At 33.0% G+C, this 19,344-nt stretch overlaps 1 protein-coding gene across 2 annotated transcripts in view; it reads right to left on the reverse strand.

Annotated features, from left to right (window-relative positions):
* Positions 1–19,344, reverse strand: part of DPYD (dihydropyrimidine dehydrogenase) — a 1,037,477-nt gene that overhangs the window by 375,677 nt on the left and 642,456 nt on the right. For both annotated transcript variants that reach the window (XM_074188237.1, XM_074188238.1), the window contains exon 15: positions 7,484–7,552. In XM_074188237.1, coding sequence (XP_074044338.1) covers positions 7,484–7,552 — 69 coding nt within the window. The remainder of the gene's footprint in view (positions 1–7,483; positions 7,553–19,344) is intronic.

Raw genomic sequence — 19,344 nt, forward strand, 5'->3', positions numbered from 1 at the left:
TCTATTGATAATGTCAAGAAAACTAGAAGGACCTTGTACTTATATGAACTGCTTGCGGGTGAGGGTATTTATGAGAACAAAGAGAGACAATATAGGAAAAATGGACTTGGATGTGTTGAGATCTGAAATGTTTTCTTTCTTCTTTCCTATCTAGTTCATAACCTGCCCCTGTCATCATCATTATTAATATAAATAATAATAATGATAATAATTTTTAAAATAAGATTTAGCCTTATTATAAGTTTAAAAAACTTTTAAAGCTCAGGAATGTCCAAGACATGGGATTAAAGGAATAATTTATTATTAAGGGCTCCATCATTACTTTTGTGTAATATCATCCATACCTGAAAAATATAATTACTTTAAATTATGTGACAGTATTTGAGATATAAATATCTTGAAATACCTCCAGGAAGAAAGTAAATATATATATATTTTAAATGCAATTATATATGAAACACTATTTTGTAAATAGAGAAATGTAAGTACCACAGTGCTTAGAGGTCTGGACTTGAAGTAAGGAAGATATGAGTTCAAATATGGTCTTTGAAACATATTAATATGACTATGGGTAAGTCATTTAAATTTTTTTCTCAGTATCTTCAGTTGTAAAATAAAAATATTTATAGCACCTACTGTAGAAATAAAACTCATATGGACAGACTTCCTAAAATGTTAAAGCAGAAAAATAAGACATTATGTCATCAATACTGCATGGAAAGCAATTTCTATTAATTCTGGTAAGGTGTATATGCATGTTTGTGTGTGTGTGTGTGTGTGTATGTGTGTGTGTCTGTGTGTGTCTGTGTGTGTGTGTGTGTGCTTATATCTGTAAAAGTTTAATTTTTTTCTGTTTAGTGAAATGAATTGATATCCTCCTGAAAATGTGGACTACAGATATAGTGATAATTCTTGATATATATTTATACATATACACAGATGTATTTATTTGTGTGTTTGCACACATGCATGTAAATACATTTTATCTAACTAGAAATATGACTCAAGATTTCACATCAGAAAGGAGAATAAAAGGAGTCGACAAAGGCAGTTTTGCCATATTGCCAAAGGTAATTAAAAAGTCATTTAACTGGATTCGTGGTCATTTTGCTTTAAATTTCTCACAATGAACATAAAGGAAAAGACCACTATGAAGATAACTCTAGCATATATGTCAACACCTATTGCAAAACACCAACTAGAGAAATTCTATGAAGAACTTGACAAGATCTTTGAAACTAAAGCAATTTGCACTGAGATATTTGGAGAGCTCTATGGGATGGTGTGCATGACAGAAGATGGCAAAAACTTATTGGAAAATTGAGCTAGAGATAAAGCAAGGAAAGGAAAAAATGATTATACACTACACAGAAACCTCATTTCTGTTAACCATGAAAAACTTAAGAAGAGCAGATGAGAGCATTGGTCATTGTGACCACCAAGCATCATATCAGAACATAAAACTGACTTTATCTTAACTAATTAATTCTAATTGCAGAATTAGCAGTCATTTTAAACGGAACTGTCTTTGTGCAGTCAGATCATTGACTTGTTAAACCAAAGGTCAAAATCAATATCAAATTAGAGAAAAGGATAAAGATGAGAAGACACCTCACCCAATTATAGGAGCACCAATCTGACCTGGTTAAACAAGCTGTCAGCTCTGAAAAATGGGACAGGAAGAACAAATGACTGATTATTCTACCACAAATTTGAGAAAGCCCAGAAATCAGTTCAGTCAGCAAACATTTGTTCTTGCCAAATGGAGAGAAAGACATGATAGCCAAGGATAACACCAGTTTGGAGAACAATCTCATTTGAGAATTTCACAGGGGAGGCTATGAGAAGTATATAAATAAAGCCAGTTAACAAAACCCAAAGTATTGGAGCCTGAAGACATTATTAGGCCCTCATAGACAAGATCATTTGAGCATTTGTAGCTATGAATCCAAGGACAACAAGAGATTGATGTGAAATGGAATAGAGAGACATGCCAGTGTTTCCATGATGATTTAATCTTATCTATTGTGGAGCCACCAAATTTGTACATCAGCACTTTGGAAGGAGCTGCCAATTGTATTTAAGAAGTTGAAGTCAAGAGAGCAACTTGACCTGAGGAAATGTATATATGATAAATAAATCATGGAAGTAGGTGAGATAATATTTAAAAAGGGTTTGCTAGTAAATGTATAACAGCTAACCTTCCCCAAAATGTACAAACTATACACTTAAGTTTAATCTTCACTAACACTTTTGCCTGAGTTCGTAACTTTTGTCAATTTTTAAGATATAAATGCTCAAACTGACAATTTAATAATTAGTTCTCTCAATCTGGTTCAAGATGAGAACAACACATACTTCCAGTCTTAAGGGCACTTATTTCAAAAATTTCAATGAGGAAAAGATTTCAAAGGAATGGGCAAAAGTTATAAATGTCCTGTTATTGCATCCTCCAAAAGGTGAACCAAAAGAACTCAGGAACTACATGGTCACTTTCTCATTTCTCTAAGCTTAGAAGAAAGGATTAGATAATGACTTAATATTAATAAAAATATAAAAAGGGAAGACAGACTTTCATTGATGATTTTCTTCAACAGAAAATGTCTTTATAAACTTAGTGAAAGATTATAAGATACCCTCTAAAACTATCTCTCAAACGAAGTATCTTTTCTACATATTTTAAAATCATATATGATTTGATTACAGTTTTGGCTACTGAGGTAATTCAGTTCAGCAACACCCTGAGTGTAAACATCAAGTAAGATAGTAGAAAGGGAAACCTAGGTTCATTAAAGGTGTCAACTAGTGGTACAGAGCTTGTCTTGTACCATGTTTTAAAATGAAAAGTTTATAAAATGTTTCAGTTCACAGATATGATTTTTCTGAATTCACTGAAAACCAGAACAGTAGAAGACCATTTAAGAAGAAACATGTACACTAGAACAAGTTTAGCCTAGTCATCTATAATATAGAAACACAAACAAAAACTCTGCCCGTAAAAACATTTTGCTCAGATTATGATCTAGAGTTGGAGAGACAGACCATTGAATTACCAAGACATTTTAAATGGATGTTTAACAGAACTCAGAATTGGGAAGGAGGAGAATTATGTATTATATATTATATATATATATATATATATATATTATATACAGGTGAATTTGTACAGTGGTATCAATGATTATAAACTACTTCTTAATGTAGATATCACTTTTATAACACCGATATTTTCCTATTTGTTTATCATGGAATCATAAACTTATAAGAAGCAAAAATCACAAACAAATCAAAAAGTGAAATAGAGCTGCTTGATGTGCATAAGGATATAAGAAAAAGCAATAAACTTTGAATAAAAGTATCTGGGTTCAGACACCAAATATCAACTCTAGATAAGTCACTTAAGCTCTCCAGAACACAGTTTCTCTATTTGTAAAAATAAAGACTCTTCTAGTTTTAGATCAAAAGTCATGAAATATTCATGAATACTGCCATGTAAAATATCCTGAGGGATTTGTATGGTCAGAAAAAAACTGGGATGGCCATGTAATAAGAGAGAAGAATTATAGACATAATTACATTGATGATAAAAGATTGTTATATAATCATTCACAAAATATTAAAAGAATTAGAGGAAGATTTCTACCAAATTGAGATGCATTTACACTGAGCAATTGCTTAAGCATTTAAGGATAGTCAAGGTCAAGGATTTCAAAGAATGAGAAGGCAAGATTGATTTGCAATCTTGAGCCACATCAATAGAACATGAGTCCACTGAAGGCATGATATAAATATATTAATTTTCCTTACAGTTGGATTTGCTTTAGTGGAGTCAATCAGTCAAAAAATATTATAGGATAAATGACAGATTGATTTCAGTACCCCCCCCCTTTCTTCAGGAAGGAATAGACACACACCCATTTATATCTAATGGTAGTAATTTCTAGGGTGGGGGGAGGAATAAAAAGAAATTTTCATGATGATTTTACAGTATATTTGAAAAAGCAGCAAGTTCTGCTTTGCGGATTTGCAGTTTCATGGTACAATCATCTTTTTAGTGCACTAAGCTACAAAAATGCTATATTTATTATATAAATTAAAAATAAATAGAAAAACAAACAAAAGAGAGGCACTGCTCTAGATAACTAAATGGTAGTGGAATGCTGTGCCTGTAGCATGGAAGAACTGAGTTCAAATCCTCAGACAGTTGTTAGCTATGTGGGCTTGATCAAGACACTTAACCTATATGCTGTAAAATGGGCCAGGGTTGTTGTGAGTCAGTATCTGAAAAAGTTTCACTGCAATGGTTGATGTAAGTAAGAACTATGAAATGTTAGCTATTATTAATCCATTCATTGATTTATTATCTCATTCCATATCAACAAAAGAAAATGTCTCTAGTGTAGATTACAAAAAATTCTTCATGACCTTCTGTTATTGAATATTTTTATTTAAAGATAGCGATGGCATATTTGACAAATTTGCAAATGACAGGTTGGAAAGCACAGATAGCACACTGGATGATAGAAGATAAAGAAAAGTCTAGACAGGAACAAGAGTCAACAAACTAGAGTCAAAATGACTCAGTTTTTTTTTGTATGTTACATGAGCTAAGTATGATTTTTGTATTTTGAAATAAAGATTTATTTTATGCAAAAATGCAAAAACCTTTCTTAACTCAGTGTCTAATCCAACAATAGGCAGTGGGATGTATTTGGCCCTCATTCTATAATGTGCTAACCCTATGTGCTATAACATTGGGTTGAGCAAATGAAATGAAATTCAATAAAGATAGTTGTAAATAAAGCCTTATACATGGGCAAAAACAAAACAAAGGAGAAAACAATCCAAATTAGGGCAGTTAGGTGGTTCAATAAAGTGTCAGATCTTGAGTCAGGAAGACTCACCTCCTTGAGTTCAAATATAGATACTGACTGTGTGAGCATAGTTTCCTCACTTATAGAATGAGGGGGAGGAGAAAATGGCAAACTACTTCAGTATATTTACCAGGGAAACCTCAAATGGCATCACAAAGAGTTGAACATGACTAAAAAATGACTGAACAACAACAAAAACCAAAAAAAAATTGCTTTTACCAATCATAAGACTGAAAAAGCACTTGCAGTTAGATTTGGAAAGATCTGAAACTTTTAAAGTTCAATATGAGTACAGTGTCATGTGGCAGTCAAAAAATTCATACAATCTTGTAATGCATAGAAGAGGAAAAGTTTATGATAATTGGGAAGTGACAGTTCCACTGCACTCTGCCCTCATTAGTTCTGACCTGAAATACTGTGTTTAGGTATGGGCACTATGGATTTTAGAAGGACATGAATAAATGTAAAGGAACTGGGACATGTTTAGTCTAGAGAGGCAAGAGAAAAATCAGATTTTGTTTATTTTTTTCCTTTAGTAGAAAAAGACTGAATGAAAAGCAATGGATGCAAGATGTAAAAGAGGCAATTTAAGGTTCAGTGTCAGGAAAACTTCCTAAAATTGGAACTGTCTCAAAGAAGGATGCATTGCTTTGGGAACTGCTGGGGTCTCCCTCATTGGAAGTCTTCACACAGAGTCTAGGAGGACCACTTTCTGGATATGTTCACATATAGGTTGTATTAGGGAAGCATAGAAAAGGGTAGGCTCTAATTCTCAAGTTTTGTGATTGTGTAAAACAAATGTCATTATTTCCATTTTCTACTTTATGAAAATGAGTCAGATTAAAAACAGCCTGTGAAAAATTATAAGGTTTTTTTAGATGCCAGAGATGAGATAGAAACACAACAGCATGGATAGATTATATGTGAAATCAGTACTGGAAAAAGCACATGGATTAGATATCGGATCCATTTAATTATGTGAATATTTGCTAAGAAAACTCTCCTGTTAATTAGAGCTATTCCAATCTGAAATCATCCTCCCCAGAATTCCCTTCAGGAGACATCTGTAGGTGGAAATCAGATGTCTATTTGGAGACAATATTTTAGAAGCAATTCCAGCTCAGATATTTGTTGGACAAGATGGTTTCTGAGATTTTTCCCAATTCTAAGATTCTTTGACTTGCAGTTATTAACACAGGGGATGAACCTGTATCAGTTTGCTGCTTTGAAGGAAGATGGGGTGACTATGTTCTCCTTTATGATAAAATATGGACAGATCTACATTTTAAGTTGATAAAGTGAAAAGTTTTAGTACTAAGTCCTTTACATTGACATTTCTGTTGAATTATCTGGTCTTTGCTTTGGTGGTTCAGGGAGCCTAGAAAGTCTTTTTATAATGAATAGAATTCTAAAATGGTACTGAATAAAATAGCAATTAAAAGGATTTGAGAATGTGAAAATTACTTACTTATAAGAGCTAGTATGCTCAATATAGGAAGGTTTGATTTTCCAAATGCTAATGTAAATACAATTGCTTCCTAAATTGATACCCAGTATTGGAGAAAATGATTTTTAAGGATTTTATTCTTAGGAAAAAAAAGAAGAGGGCCAGGCAGCAGGATAAGGCCATTTATCATAGTCAGCTTAAAATTGGCACAGCTCATGTCAAGCATAGATTTTGTAGATTTCATGGTCAATTAGGTAAATACATGTATAAAATGGACCTAGTACTAAAGATCACAAAGCCCATTACTGATAATGCTTAATTTCATTTCTCTAAATCCCAGAAGTGACCCCCCCCCACATAGGTTTGAAATGTCCGGATAAAAGAAAACTTATTTAGAACATCACAACGAGCTTTGAAACACCTCGGGAATAAAACCACCTAATTATTAAGTTTTGTCACATGTCATACCCCATTTTTTTTAAAAACAACATTTTTTAATAATCTATTTATTTGCTGACTGAAGTGTATAGTGACTGATAGATGCAAGTATATATTTTAAATAGGTATTCTTTTCCCATTTGAAATATAAATTTGAACTAGTTGTTTGTATTTGTATAAGATTTTATGTATTGTATAGGAAACTTGCTGAATAGTCATGTATATTGTAGCTTCTTCTTCTATCATTTTGTGCAAGTTTTGTACTAAAATGAAAATAGTATTAAATGAACTTTTTATACTTTAAATATTCAAGAGTTCTTTATTCAAAAATTTCTTCTTGTGCTGTCAAACTAGTTTGCCTGAAGGCAATGTAAGATCAAGTTAGACTCTCAAAGGTAGAATTAAATTTTATCATGGCATCCATCATAATATACAGTTTGCTTAATATGCAAATAAAAAGTATACAGATCCAGAGAATAAAAGATTTTTAGGCAGTGTATAAAATCTAAGGAACCACTTTTATAGAAGAGATTTCTTTTAAATTTACATTTCCCTCATTTTAATGAAAACATGGGATAAACAAATTTATAATGGACAAGATCCAACTTCTCATTTTTCGATTCAGTTTTGCCTGTGCTGTAGATTCTTTTAACAGCAGTTCTTTATTTAAAACTTATAAAAATAGGACAAAAGAAATAAAGAAATATAGTAAGGAAACCATTACCTCAGCCATTTTGGAAAGTTCAGCCCAGTCATTTTTGTTGTAAGTACACATGAGGCTAGCAATTACAATCTAAAAGAAAAAAAAAAAGAAAATGAGTTGCATATAGCTGTACATCTGCCTAGGAATATGTCAGTATAGGTGCATATTCATGCATGCACATATGTATGCATATATACACACATTTATACATGTATGTGTATATCTGGGCAATGTAGATATGTAAAATCTGTGCATAGATAAATAAAATATATGAAAATGTACAAATATAGACACAAAACCCCCACATATATTCATAACTACTCACAAAATACAATTTTAAAATATATTTTCAATTTTATGTGAATTTAAAATCATTAAAGTCTGAATGTTATAAATTGTGAAAAAGAAAATGCCAGCAAGGTAGTCATGATGTCTCCTTCTATGCTAATTTAATATGCTATAGTTAAAATGTAAACATTTATATTATAAATATATAATATACATAAATATGTACAAAATTCGATCCATGATTTAGGGAAATCCTGGTGTGGTAATTCCCTCCACTGCTGCAGACGGTAACTCACCTGTGTTCTAGAGAATTTCCTAGGGCAGAAAGAATTATTTAGTGTGTATTGTCGATATTACCAAATATTTAACCTCTGTCAGAGGTGGGACTTTCTTATTTATAAGCTGATCTACTTAATCTGACAACTTGTTTTTTTTACGGGAGCACTATACAGTCTTATGACAGATTGTCCTGGGACTCTGCCCCCAATCTGCTTTTTAGTCATCCATGTCCTTTCCCCTTCTCTGGACCTCCTAGAACTAAAATTTTACTTTTTTCCCTATTTGCTTACTGAGCTCTACTTGCTTTAGATGTCAGAAAAATAATCAGATGAAATTCCCGATAAAACATCTAATGATTCTCTACCTTCTGTTTGGTACTGAATCTTGAGGTCCACCATTTACCTGGGAGGAGTGGCAATTGTCTGGTTATAACCTGGGTGCTGGATTGAGGAATCCACTTCTCATGGGTCACTGATTCCCTTTTTTTCCCAGATACCCCAAAGATTTACTTTATTTCTTCAGAAAACCAATTGCATACTTGTCTCTCTACAAGAGTTCCAAAGATCTTTGACTTGTGTGCTTTTGTGTACATGTGAATGTAGACACACATAAATAGATACACACACACACACACACACATATACACGTACCTATAGGATACATGTGTTTATACATGTGTATATATTACATGCATGCAATACATAAACACCAACACCTACACATGTGTATATATCTGTATACACATAATATACTAACACATGTGTGTATTGTTGTTATATGCCTCTTTACACATGCACATATATCTATATCTAGCTATATATATGTGTGTATCTATCTATATCTTCATATATACACACACACACACACACACACATGCATGTGGAGGCAGGATGGTGAAATGGATAGAGAGCTGGTTGCAAAAATAGAAAGATTTGGGTTCAAGTCATTGTTTTCATGTCTACTGTGTGTGGAACTAGCAAGTAACTTATTCTCAATGCTCCCAGGGAGAACGCTCTACGACAAATTAAAAACAAAAACAAGTTAAGATTATATAGGAAAAAGGAATTTCCTCACAAAGCATTCTAACACCAATGACATCATAGATTCTGAAAATGAATAAATGAATAACTTAGTAACTATATATATATATATATATATATATATATATATATATATATATCAGAAATGTCCCTGAAAGTCACTGAAGTTCCTTCTAACTCCAAAGTCTGAGATTCCAAACAGCTCAACTTTTTTGTATGAGGCACTACAAAAGTTGTCTGTCTGTCTGTCTGTCATGTCTCTCTTTTTCTCCTTATTTTTAAGTGACACTAGCTAGCCACACCATCACTATCTTTTCTTGATATATAGGTAGAATGTGATTGGGTTTCTGTGTGTATGTGTGTGTGTGTGTGTGTGTGTGTGTGTGTGTGTGTGTGTGAGACAGAGAGAGACAGAGAGAAAGAGAGAGACAGAAAGAGAGACAGAGACTGAGAGAGAGAGAGAGAGAGCCAGAGACAGAGACAGAGACAGAGAAACAGACAGAGAGTCAGAGACAGACAGAGAGACAGAGACAGAGAGAGAAAAAGAGACATAAAGAGAGAGAGACAGAAAGGCAGAGACATAAAGAGAGACAGAGATAGAGACAGAGACCCACAGAGAGTGTCTTTTTTGGATTGGGAGAGACATAAATGTAATTGCTGTCTGTGTGGGATACAGTGCTTAGTCGTTCCTAAATGTTTATTGACTGAAGGACTGTGATGAGCTTGACATAGCATATTTAAATGTCCATATATGCTCTACTCAGAAAGCAATAAAAACAAATGTTAGCAAATTAACAGAATGTCAGAAAATTGCATAATCGTTAAATACATATGGAGAACATTTTGTGTTCAATGAGGTCCAAAAAAACCCCACTTTCATAAAGAATTTTCCTTTATGGTGAAAAAACTTATAACAAAGCACAAATATGGTTTAAAATTTCATCTTGATAAATATATAGACAATATAACTTTTTAAAAATGTGAAAACTGAATCAGAGATGCTTAGAAGCTGAAAGTGCCTTAGGGATTATCTAACTCAGGGGCAGTTAGATGGTACAGTAGATAGAGCCCTGGAGTCAGGAGGACCTGAGTTCAAATGTGACTTCAGACTCTTAATAAATGCTTAGCTGTGTGACCTTGGGCAAGTCACTTTTAACCCCATTGCCTTAAAATAAAATTTTTAAAAAAAGAGATTGTCCAAGCCCTTCAAAGGTTTATAATAGCAAACTGTGTATTTATGGGGAAAATATTTTAAAAATCATATACTACAGAAAAATGCAAATGAGAATGTCATTTTATAAGGTAACCTTTCCCTTCTGAAAATCATTAGGAAAAATGAAAATATGAACCTTTTTTAAAAAAAAAGAAGAAAAATGTACTTGCCTCAAAATTAATAAACAAATAAATGATTTTGAATTATTTAAGTTATAGGTAAAATATTATTATCCTTATGGAATAGGAATTATATTAGTTATTCATGCTACAATCTAGTTTTCCTAGGCCAAATTACAGTGGCAAGGGAAAGTATAAGTTGTCTTCTCCAATTCCCATATACTTTAAGGAAACTAAGCCAGAAATAGACTCTGACAGTAGCATTTTATATTCTGTAGCCATACCGTGAAGTGCATTGGAAATCTAGACAACAATTCAACTTCAAGACAAACTAAATTTTTTAGCAGGGAAAAGCTGCAAAGTGACAAAGGTGAACAACTGTAAGTTACAAGTAGCTGAGTTAGGTTTTTGTCAGACAATTTAACAAAATCACTCCCAGCTCTACTGGGATTATGTGGAGAAGGATGAAAATAGCTTGGGATATGTGATGTTTCAAAGACCTGTTAATTAAGAAAACATATTTATTAAATATTAATTAACTTGATGCTATTCAAATGTTAAGCTAATTTTATGCTTGGAACATAAAGGGCACAGTCAACAATGCCACTTGAGCAAAGTCACTGCAATATTGCCAAAATGCACACATTTAAAGTAATCATGATAGATTCTTTAAAGTTTGTTAACTCACAGTGTTTCTTTTAAGGATTTAAAAGATGACAGCATCATCTAAATGAAATTTTTATATTCTTTAAAAAGTGATTTTTTCCCCCCCTGGAGTCTACTGATCATTTTTCTATATCTCCAAAGTACAAATGTGTACATTGTCTTATCCCATTAATTTCCATGAAAGAGAGGAGTTGTGTTCTGCAGAAAAATACTGGACCTCAAGATTATAATGAGCTAATCATAAAAAATGCAGAAAGAAGGAGAGATGTAAACAACACTAAAGGTTAGTGGAAATGAAGAAGAGTTGTATTCATTGCCAGAAGGAATAAGGAGATTAAAGAACAAAGAAATATCATTAGTAATACATGACCAGACCAACCAGACTAAAGTTCCAAATCCCAAGAGAAACTATATTTCCAAGTTCTGCAGGAAAGAAAGTGGATGCATGCAGTTACAATTTTCAAGATCCATTCTCTTCTTAAAAAATCATTCTTCACTTTTATTTGAGTACAATCCAAATTTTTCAAATTGCATCAAACAAAACAATTTGGGGGGGGATGAACTTGGCATAAAAATATGATTGGCATAGCTAAAGCAGTATTTTCTCAAAAAAAAGCTTAACATGCATTTACATTATTTTTTTATTGCTCCTTGGAAAAATGCAAAATGTGATCATCTACTGACTGGTCCTTTTTTCAGGAGATGTACTGTGAAGCCATTTCCAACTCTAAGATTCTACTCTGGTTATGCATTCTAAATCTAGTCCTACATAATCATCACTGAGTTAGAAGATGACAAAACTATTTGATGAAACTTGCTGAGGCTATAGTGTGTTTTTTTTTCATGACCAAAACATAATCTATGATCTTTGGAATAATAGTTTTTTTTTTTTTTTTACATGCTAGAGAAATGATCCAATTTGGATATTCTTTAGACTTTGGGTATGCTGACTACGAAACAGTGGGGGGAAATGCTAGAATAGAGGGTCTAGAGAGGCAGCAAAGGTCTTGCAATGACCATAGACTGGTTGTCAAGAGGTTGAGTTCCAAATGGAGAAGTCCAGAGCTAAAGGGGTCAACTGGAAATGACAAACCAGAATGGTAAGAAGCTGAGTTTTAAAGGATTCCACCAAAGGAAAAAAAAATGATAGGGAAGCTACTAAAGGGTTTGCAAGATAGGATTTGGGGTCCACTAAAACAGGAATCCAACCTCTCCAGTAAGTGTATGGTAGGCACTAACTAAACTGAACACTGACAGAGACAAAAAAAATAAATAAATAAAAGCAAAGGAGACAAAAAAAATCTAAGACAAAAAAAAAAGAAAAATGCCCTTCCCTCAAGGAATTCTCATTCTGTTTTCAGTGGGATCCAACCTGATATAGGCTTTGTTTCTTTAGATTGGCATTCAACACTCCCTTAAGCTGGCTTGTACACAAATCACAGGTTTTATAACTCCCTATTTTACAGATGGGGAAGCTGAGACACAAGTAAAGAATGTGATTTATTCCAAGTAAGTTATGAGACAGATTTAGGTGTCTCTTTGGGCTGTTAGGCACCACAGCAGATAGAGTTCCAGAAATTCAAATTAGACCTCAGACATTTACTAATTGTGTGACCATGGGCAAGTCATTTTATTCATTTGTCTCAGTTTCCTTATCTGTAAAATGAGCTTGGAAAACCACTCCTGTATCTTTGCCAAGAAAACCCCAAATGGGGGTGTCTCAAAGAGTCAGATATGAATGAAAACTGATTGAATAACTATAACAAAAAATTAGGTCTCATATTCAGTCTCAGACATTAGGTCTGGATTTCTTTGCATTTTACCATACTGTATTTTCTTGTAATTGGAATTCTAATATATGAGGGCAAGTATTTTTTTCTATTTAATATCCGAATGTTTCCAAATTTGTCATTCTTTCCAGTTTGGCTCAATCAGTGGTACAACTTATTGATACTTTAATAGTGTATATAAAAGAGCTAATTTGAGATGTACTTAGATATGCCTGTTTCATTTAGAAGTTTTAGCACCCAGAGGCAAAGGGAAAGTGTTTATTTAATGAATTACCTCTTCAAATTAATAAAACAAGTAATTAATACTATGTTAATGGGTAACTTAGGAGTTAAAAACAAAAGAAAAATAATGAAAACACTCAAGTTAATTACCATGGAGTAATATGCTGGATTAAATATTTAGGGCAATTTCTCCAGAACTATCCATACCACACAGGGGGGCTGTGAAAATTATTGAGTTATTTTCTGTAAAGGGCTTTAAATTCTCAGAAGAAAATTTGGTATAAATACAGAGCGTTATTGTTAATTTTACAAGAATTTAGTTATTTTGCTCTCATTAACTATGATTATATATTTAATGCACACTCAATCATATACTCCCCCTGAGTAAGTTAGCCAATTTCAGAGTTTCACTATCTCCTTTTCATCGCCAGCTTATATTTATGTAGAGCTTTAAGGTCTACAAAGTGCTTTTTTCACAATGTTTTGTGGCATTGAAACAGAGCTCAAAAATGTTAAGTGACTTGCCTAGGGTCAGATTACATCAAATCAATAAAAACATTAAGTAGTGACCATTTGATAGGAATTGGGCTAAGTACTAAGGATTCAAAATAGACAAATATAGTTTCTACTTTCGAATAGGTCACATTTTAATGGGGAGGGGGAGAGATAAAAAGTCAATAGCTATGAATATGGTAGGCATATACATAGTAGATGTAAGACAATGTAGAAAGAGAAGACATTAGCCCCTGTTGGTTGGAGTGGAGGTGGGGGGGGTAAGTCACTTTACTTTGATTAAAGTAATTAATACCATTAACTAATGAATATTACTAAATGTCACAATAAGAAACTGGCCCCGGACAACACTTTCAGTTATAAATGTATATTTGGAATGGAGGCTAAAGGTCTTATTTTAATAAATTGTCATCTTACAAAAGAAGCATGCAAACAAAATAAGAATTTAGAAAATTTAACTAAACTGTTGTTCTCTATCTTGGAGTATAGAGGTTGATCCTTAGACATAATACATATATTAAGCTCAATTTCTTCTCTCTTTTCTTTCTTCTTGATTTTCCTGTGGTCTATTACATCATTCACTATACTCTTCTTTCTAAAACTCTATGTCCATCAATTCATTAACCTAATGGTCCTCACCTCACATAAAACTAGGGGCCCATACCTCTCCAATAACCTATGAAACATTTCCATGGGATCATCTTACCACCATATCAGACTAACAGTTGTTCAAATATAAATGCATTTCTGATCCCCAAGTAACAATAAGGGCAAAATTCGCTCATTTTATTAGTCAAGATGGTTAAATGTTCATTCACTGATTTCTATCCAACTGTGATATCAAGTATATGTTGAAAAAAAAGTTTAAAAAAATTCCTGAGATAGATAAACTTAGCTCCCTTGAGGAACTTCTATTGATCACAGAGAAGGGCACTACTTGGGAAAACCAAACTAAACCAAAAAACAATAAATAAAAATAATACAGCCCTAAAACCTGAGCTATTTCAGATTTCAAGTTTTACAGGACAGGGGTACACAGAAGGCTACTTCCTAAGTTCTAAGCCAGGATAGAACCCAGGCCAAAGCTCTGGAACAAGGAGGGTATAGACCCCAGATAGTCTCTTTCCTAGGGACTTCAGGTCAGAAGATTTGAAATACTAGCAGAGGTGGGATCAAGTCTGGCTCAACATCATCCCATCTGGGGTCTATCATGAAAAACAAACTGATCTTAGCCACCATTTACAAAAGATCTAATCCAAGAATAAAAACTGGAGATATGAACAACCAAGAAAATAAACAAAAATAAATAAGGAGAGAAAATAAAGAAATTATTCATCTACAAGAAAGAAATAAAATGACTGAAGAAAACAAATTTAGGAAGGAAATAAAACACAGGGCTGACTTTGCTCTTTTGCTATTTACTGCTGCCCTTCTTGATCATTGCATGATCTGACAAAATTTTCATTATTAGATTTTGATCACCCAACCATTGTGCATTTCATAAATGGTAAAAAGTCTGTTATGGCCTAAATATGATAGTTGTCTTCATCTACCAACATGTACTATGAGTCACTTATTACAATAACATCAAGGAATAATATATATTTAGAGCTGAAAGTAATGTCAGAGGCCATCCCACCAATTTGCAAATAAGGAAACAATTCCAATGTCAAGTGGCTTGAACAAGTGTCATAAGTAAAAACTGTCTCAGGATTTGAACCCAGGCCTCTCACTCAAGAGTAGAAGAGAAAAATTCTATGAAGCTTTCTGAGGCATACATACAGTGGGTGACTAGTTTGAGGTCATGTAATTAAGAAAGGATTAAAATAAGGTTTTAAAACCAGATTTTCCTACAACTTAGTCCAATATACCATCCAATACCCTATACTGTGCTTTATGCCAAAAAGTTGGCCAAAGAGTTCGCAAGTGTAAGTGAATTTTGTGCAGACTATAATATAGATTTCTTTATAGTATGTTTCTTCACTTGGGTTTCAGACTCATAGTCTAGCCATTTGCAATGGAAATAACAAGAGGACCTTTTTTCAAAGTGATCTGAACCTTTTTTGGAACAAACTTTACATAAACTAATGAACATACTGACATTTTAATTTTATTTGCATACGATAAAAATAAAACCAGAATATACTACAAAGTCCCTGTTAAAATTGAATTACCTGGTAAATGAGAATACTCCAAAGGAGATGAAGCCCAATTAAAATCCATGGGGAGTGAAACTCCTGTACTTTTATAAAAATATATATAAATTAATATTTGCAATATATAAAAAATGGTATTCATCATTAAGCTGGCTGAAAAGTGTTTATGAGTTATACCAGCTATAGCACAAAAGGTGCATTTGAATAATCCATGTTTTAGCATTTCTACTTAAAAAGAAGATTCTCAAGGTCCTCATAATTTTTTTTCATCTCCATTTATAATAATATGTTGAAAACTGGGAATTAAAACATTTTCTCCTTTTGGATGTGTTTTTCCTCATTGTTTCTATTTATTGGCTTGCTCTCATGAATGTGCAGATGTGGATGTCAGTGCTGTTTTCCAAAAACAACAAGGAGGTGTTTGTTTTGAAAGAAAATCCCTCCCCCTTCCCACACATAATTACATGATCTTTGAAACTTGCAAAACAAACAGGAGAAAAGTAGCCTTTTCAATTGAGTCAATTGTATGGCTGGATGTATAGTCCTTTCAATTTAGATTAGAACCTACATTTTCTTCTACCTCCTGAGACAAAAGAATTTGAATTATAGGATTTTAGATTTAGAATTGGAAGGAACCACTTCCTCACTATAAAGATGAAGGGAGTAAGGTCCTAAGAGGAAAATGTCTGAGGTCACAATGACAATGCCAAGATTTGATCACAGGTCCTAGAATATCAAATCCGCCCATGCTTTAGGCTGGGTTAGAAAAAGTGAATATACACACAGACATATCTAGATGCATCTGTGTATGCATACTCTTTATATATGTCATATAAAAATATGACATATCTATATACATCTATGTGAGCATGAATCTGCCAGAAATTCATTTGAAATCTCTATGCAAAGTCAGGTTGACCACTGACAAATCTGCAGTAGAAGGGCTTCTTTCTCAGATGTTGGTTGTACTAGTTTAGAGATAGTTATGATATAGTAGATAGAATAATGAAACTGAAGGCAGAAGAGTTGGATTCAAATTCTACTTTGAGGGCTTACTAGCTCAGTGACTCTGCGCTAATATTTTCTTTAAGCCTCACTTTCTCCACCTGTAAATAATAACTATTTCCTACTACATAGTCTTTGTGGGGAAGAGATGACAAAGCATATGACAAATTTTGTAAACTTTAAAATGTTACATAAAGGTCCACTGGAGCAGCCACTGAAATAATTTCCAACTCATAAAAGCTGCCATTCTCTGACCTCTTTTCATAATAACAGAAACATCCAAATAGGGTTCAGTTTCTTTGGAAAGGTGGAAGACTACTATCTGGATCCATCTTTTAAACTCTATTCAAAGAATAACATTTTTAAAAATAGCATATGATTCATAATTGCTCAGAGCAAGGCAAAAAACTTCTTGTTGAAGAATGTCCTTCTTGAAGAGGAACTAGATAAACTCTAGGGCAGAACTTTTTGAATTATTTACAAATGCCGCCAATTGATGTGTCATTCAACCAAAGGAAAAAAAAAAGTACTCCCCAAAGAAGACTTGGTAGGATCCAGTAAAAATCTGTACTGATGATTTTCTCTCATATGCAGCCCACGTTCTCAAATGTCTCATAAATTCTTCTAATGCACTTTCCCATGCATGATCATGAATACCTATTCAAAGAAAAGGTTTACCATATGCTGTATTTTTCAGCTACCATGAACAAAGGGCAAATGGTCCCTGGCCTTGTAAATTTGAAACAAAAAGTACAAAAGCAAAACAAAAAAACTCCCTTGCAATTTTATAAAAGAAAAGAATGAATGCAGATTGTAGAGGCTGAGGGGAAGCTTGTTTTGACACTGTGCTGTTCTTTCCTGAGACAAAAAATTTTCAGTGAAGAAGAGACAAAAGAAAAAGAGGATACAAATATGGAGAACCAAATGGGTCATGCAATCCATCCTCTCCCTAGTGAAGAATTGTTCACTACAATACAGCTTTGAGTGTTTTGTTCCATCTATTTTTAGAGTGATGAGGCTTTTGCCATTTCTTTAGGAAGAATTCACATTGTAAGTCACTAACAGGACATTTCCCCTTATTTTCTGTCTAAGCTACTCTTAGTTATACCTCTTGAATCAACGTAAGTAATCCTTTTTTCCTCTTGTCTACATTCTAATCTCTTATCTAGAACATTATTTTTCCTTGGTTATGGTTCAGTAAAATAAAGAAGATTTACAATACTTTCTAAAATATGAGAAGACTTTTCTTCTAGTATGGTTAGGTAAATGCATTCTATTTTTGATAAAGTTGTCAGACTCCCAGTAGAAAATCTCTTGAGACCAAAATAAAGGGTTTAGATACAAGGGAATGTGGCAGATTATTTCATTTTCCTTCATATTGCTAGCTACTTCCTAAATTATTGATCTTCTGAATTAGCCAATAACTATCATCATCAAATTTGAAATTTTAAGAGTTGACAGGGAATTCTGGGAGCATCATTTTAGGAAAACCAACCACATATAGACTATATCTGATTGCGATGCAATATTCCCATATCCATAGTTCTCTATCTTTCCAAAAGGAGAGATACATTTTTTCATTTTATCCATGGATTCCAATGGTTATAATCTTGGTTTAATTTTATTTTTCTTTATATTCATATTGCAGTCACTAAATATCTTGTTTTCCTGGTTCTACTTATTTAAAATACATTTTCACACATTTCTTTGAATTCACAGTTCTCATAAGAGAGTGACATTTCTTTCTTATTAAAAAATTATTCATTTAAAACAATGGAGTTAAGTGACTTGCCCAAGGTCACACAGCTAAGTAAATATTAAATGTTTGAGCCTAGATTTGAACTCAGTTCCTCCTGACTCCAGGGCTGGTGCTCTGTTCACTGTGCCACTGAGTTGCTCCTGACAATATTTCAATTATGTTTTGCACTACAATTTGTTAAGTTATACACTATTCACCTACTTGTTTCCAAGTCTTTGTTATCAGAAAAAAGCATATATATATATATATATATATATATATATATGTGATATATATATATATATATATATGTATGTATTTTCACACATATGTATGCTTATATAAATGTGACCTTTATATCTGACTTGGGATTCCTTGGGAAAAATCTCTAGGTCAAAGAGTATGGTCTTCTTAGTCTTCACCTGTTTTTGAAGCATAATTCCTATTTGCTTTTTAAAAAATTGGACCCAGTCACAGATCTACCTAGTATAATATTGTGCCTATATTCCATATTCCCTTTAATACTATTTTGATCTTTTGTCATCTTGGCTTTTGAGGTGTACATTTGATGAGTTTTTCCCTTCATCTTCTTGATCTCTCTTTAGTATTTGGTATTGACCTCCTACATACTTTCTTCTTTCTTCACTAGCATTACATTATTCTTTTTTGATTCTTCTACCTATCTGGTCACTCTTTCTTCATCTCTTTTTCTTGATCGTTATTTATATTTCTGCCCCTAACTATATGCACCCTTAAGTCTTTCTTTCAAGATCCTCCTCCATTTTCTTACTGAATAAAATCAGATGTTGCTAAAGGTTTACTTTCCTTTTCTATTCAGTTAACTATCAAATCG

The sequence above is a fragment of the Macrotis lagotis genome, chromosome 5 (genome assembly GCF_037893015.1).
Source record: "Macrotis lagotis isolate mMagLag1 chromosome 5, bilby.v1.9.chrom.fasta, whole genome shotgun sequence".
NCBI lineage: Eukaryota > Metazoa > Chordata > Mammalia > Peramelemorphia > Peramelidae > Macrotis > Macrotis lagotis.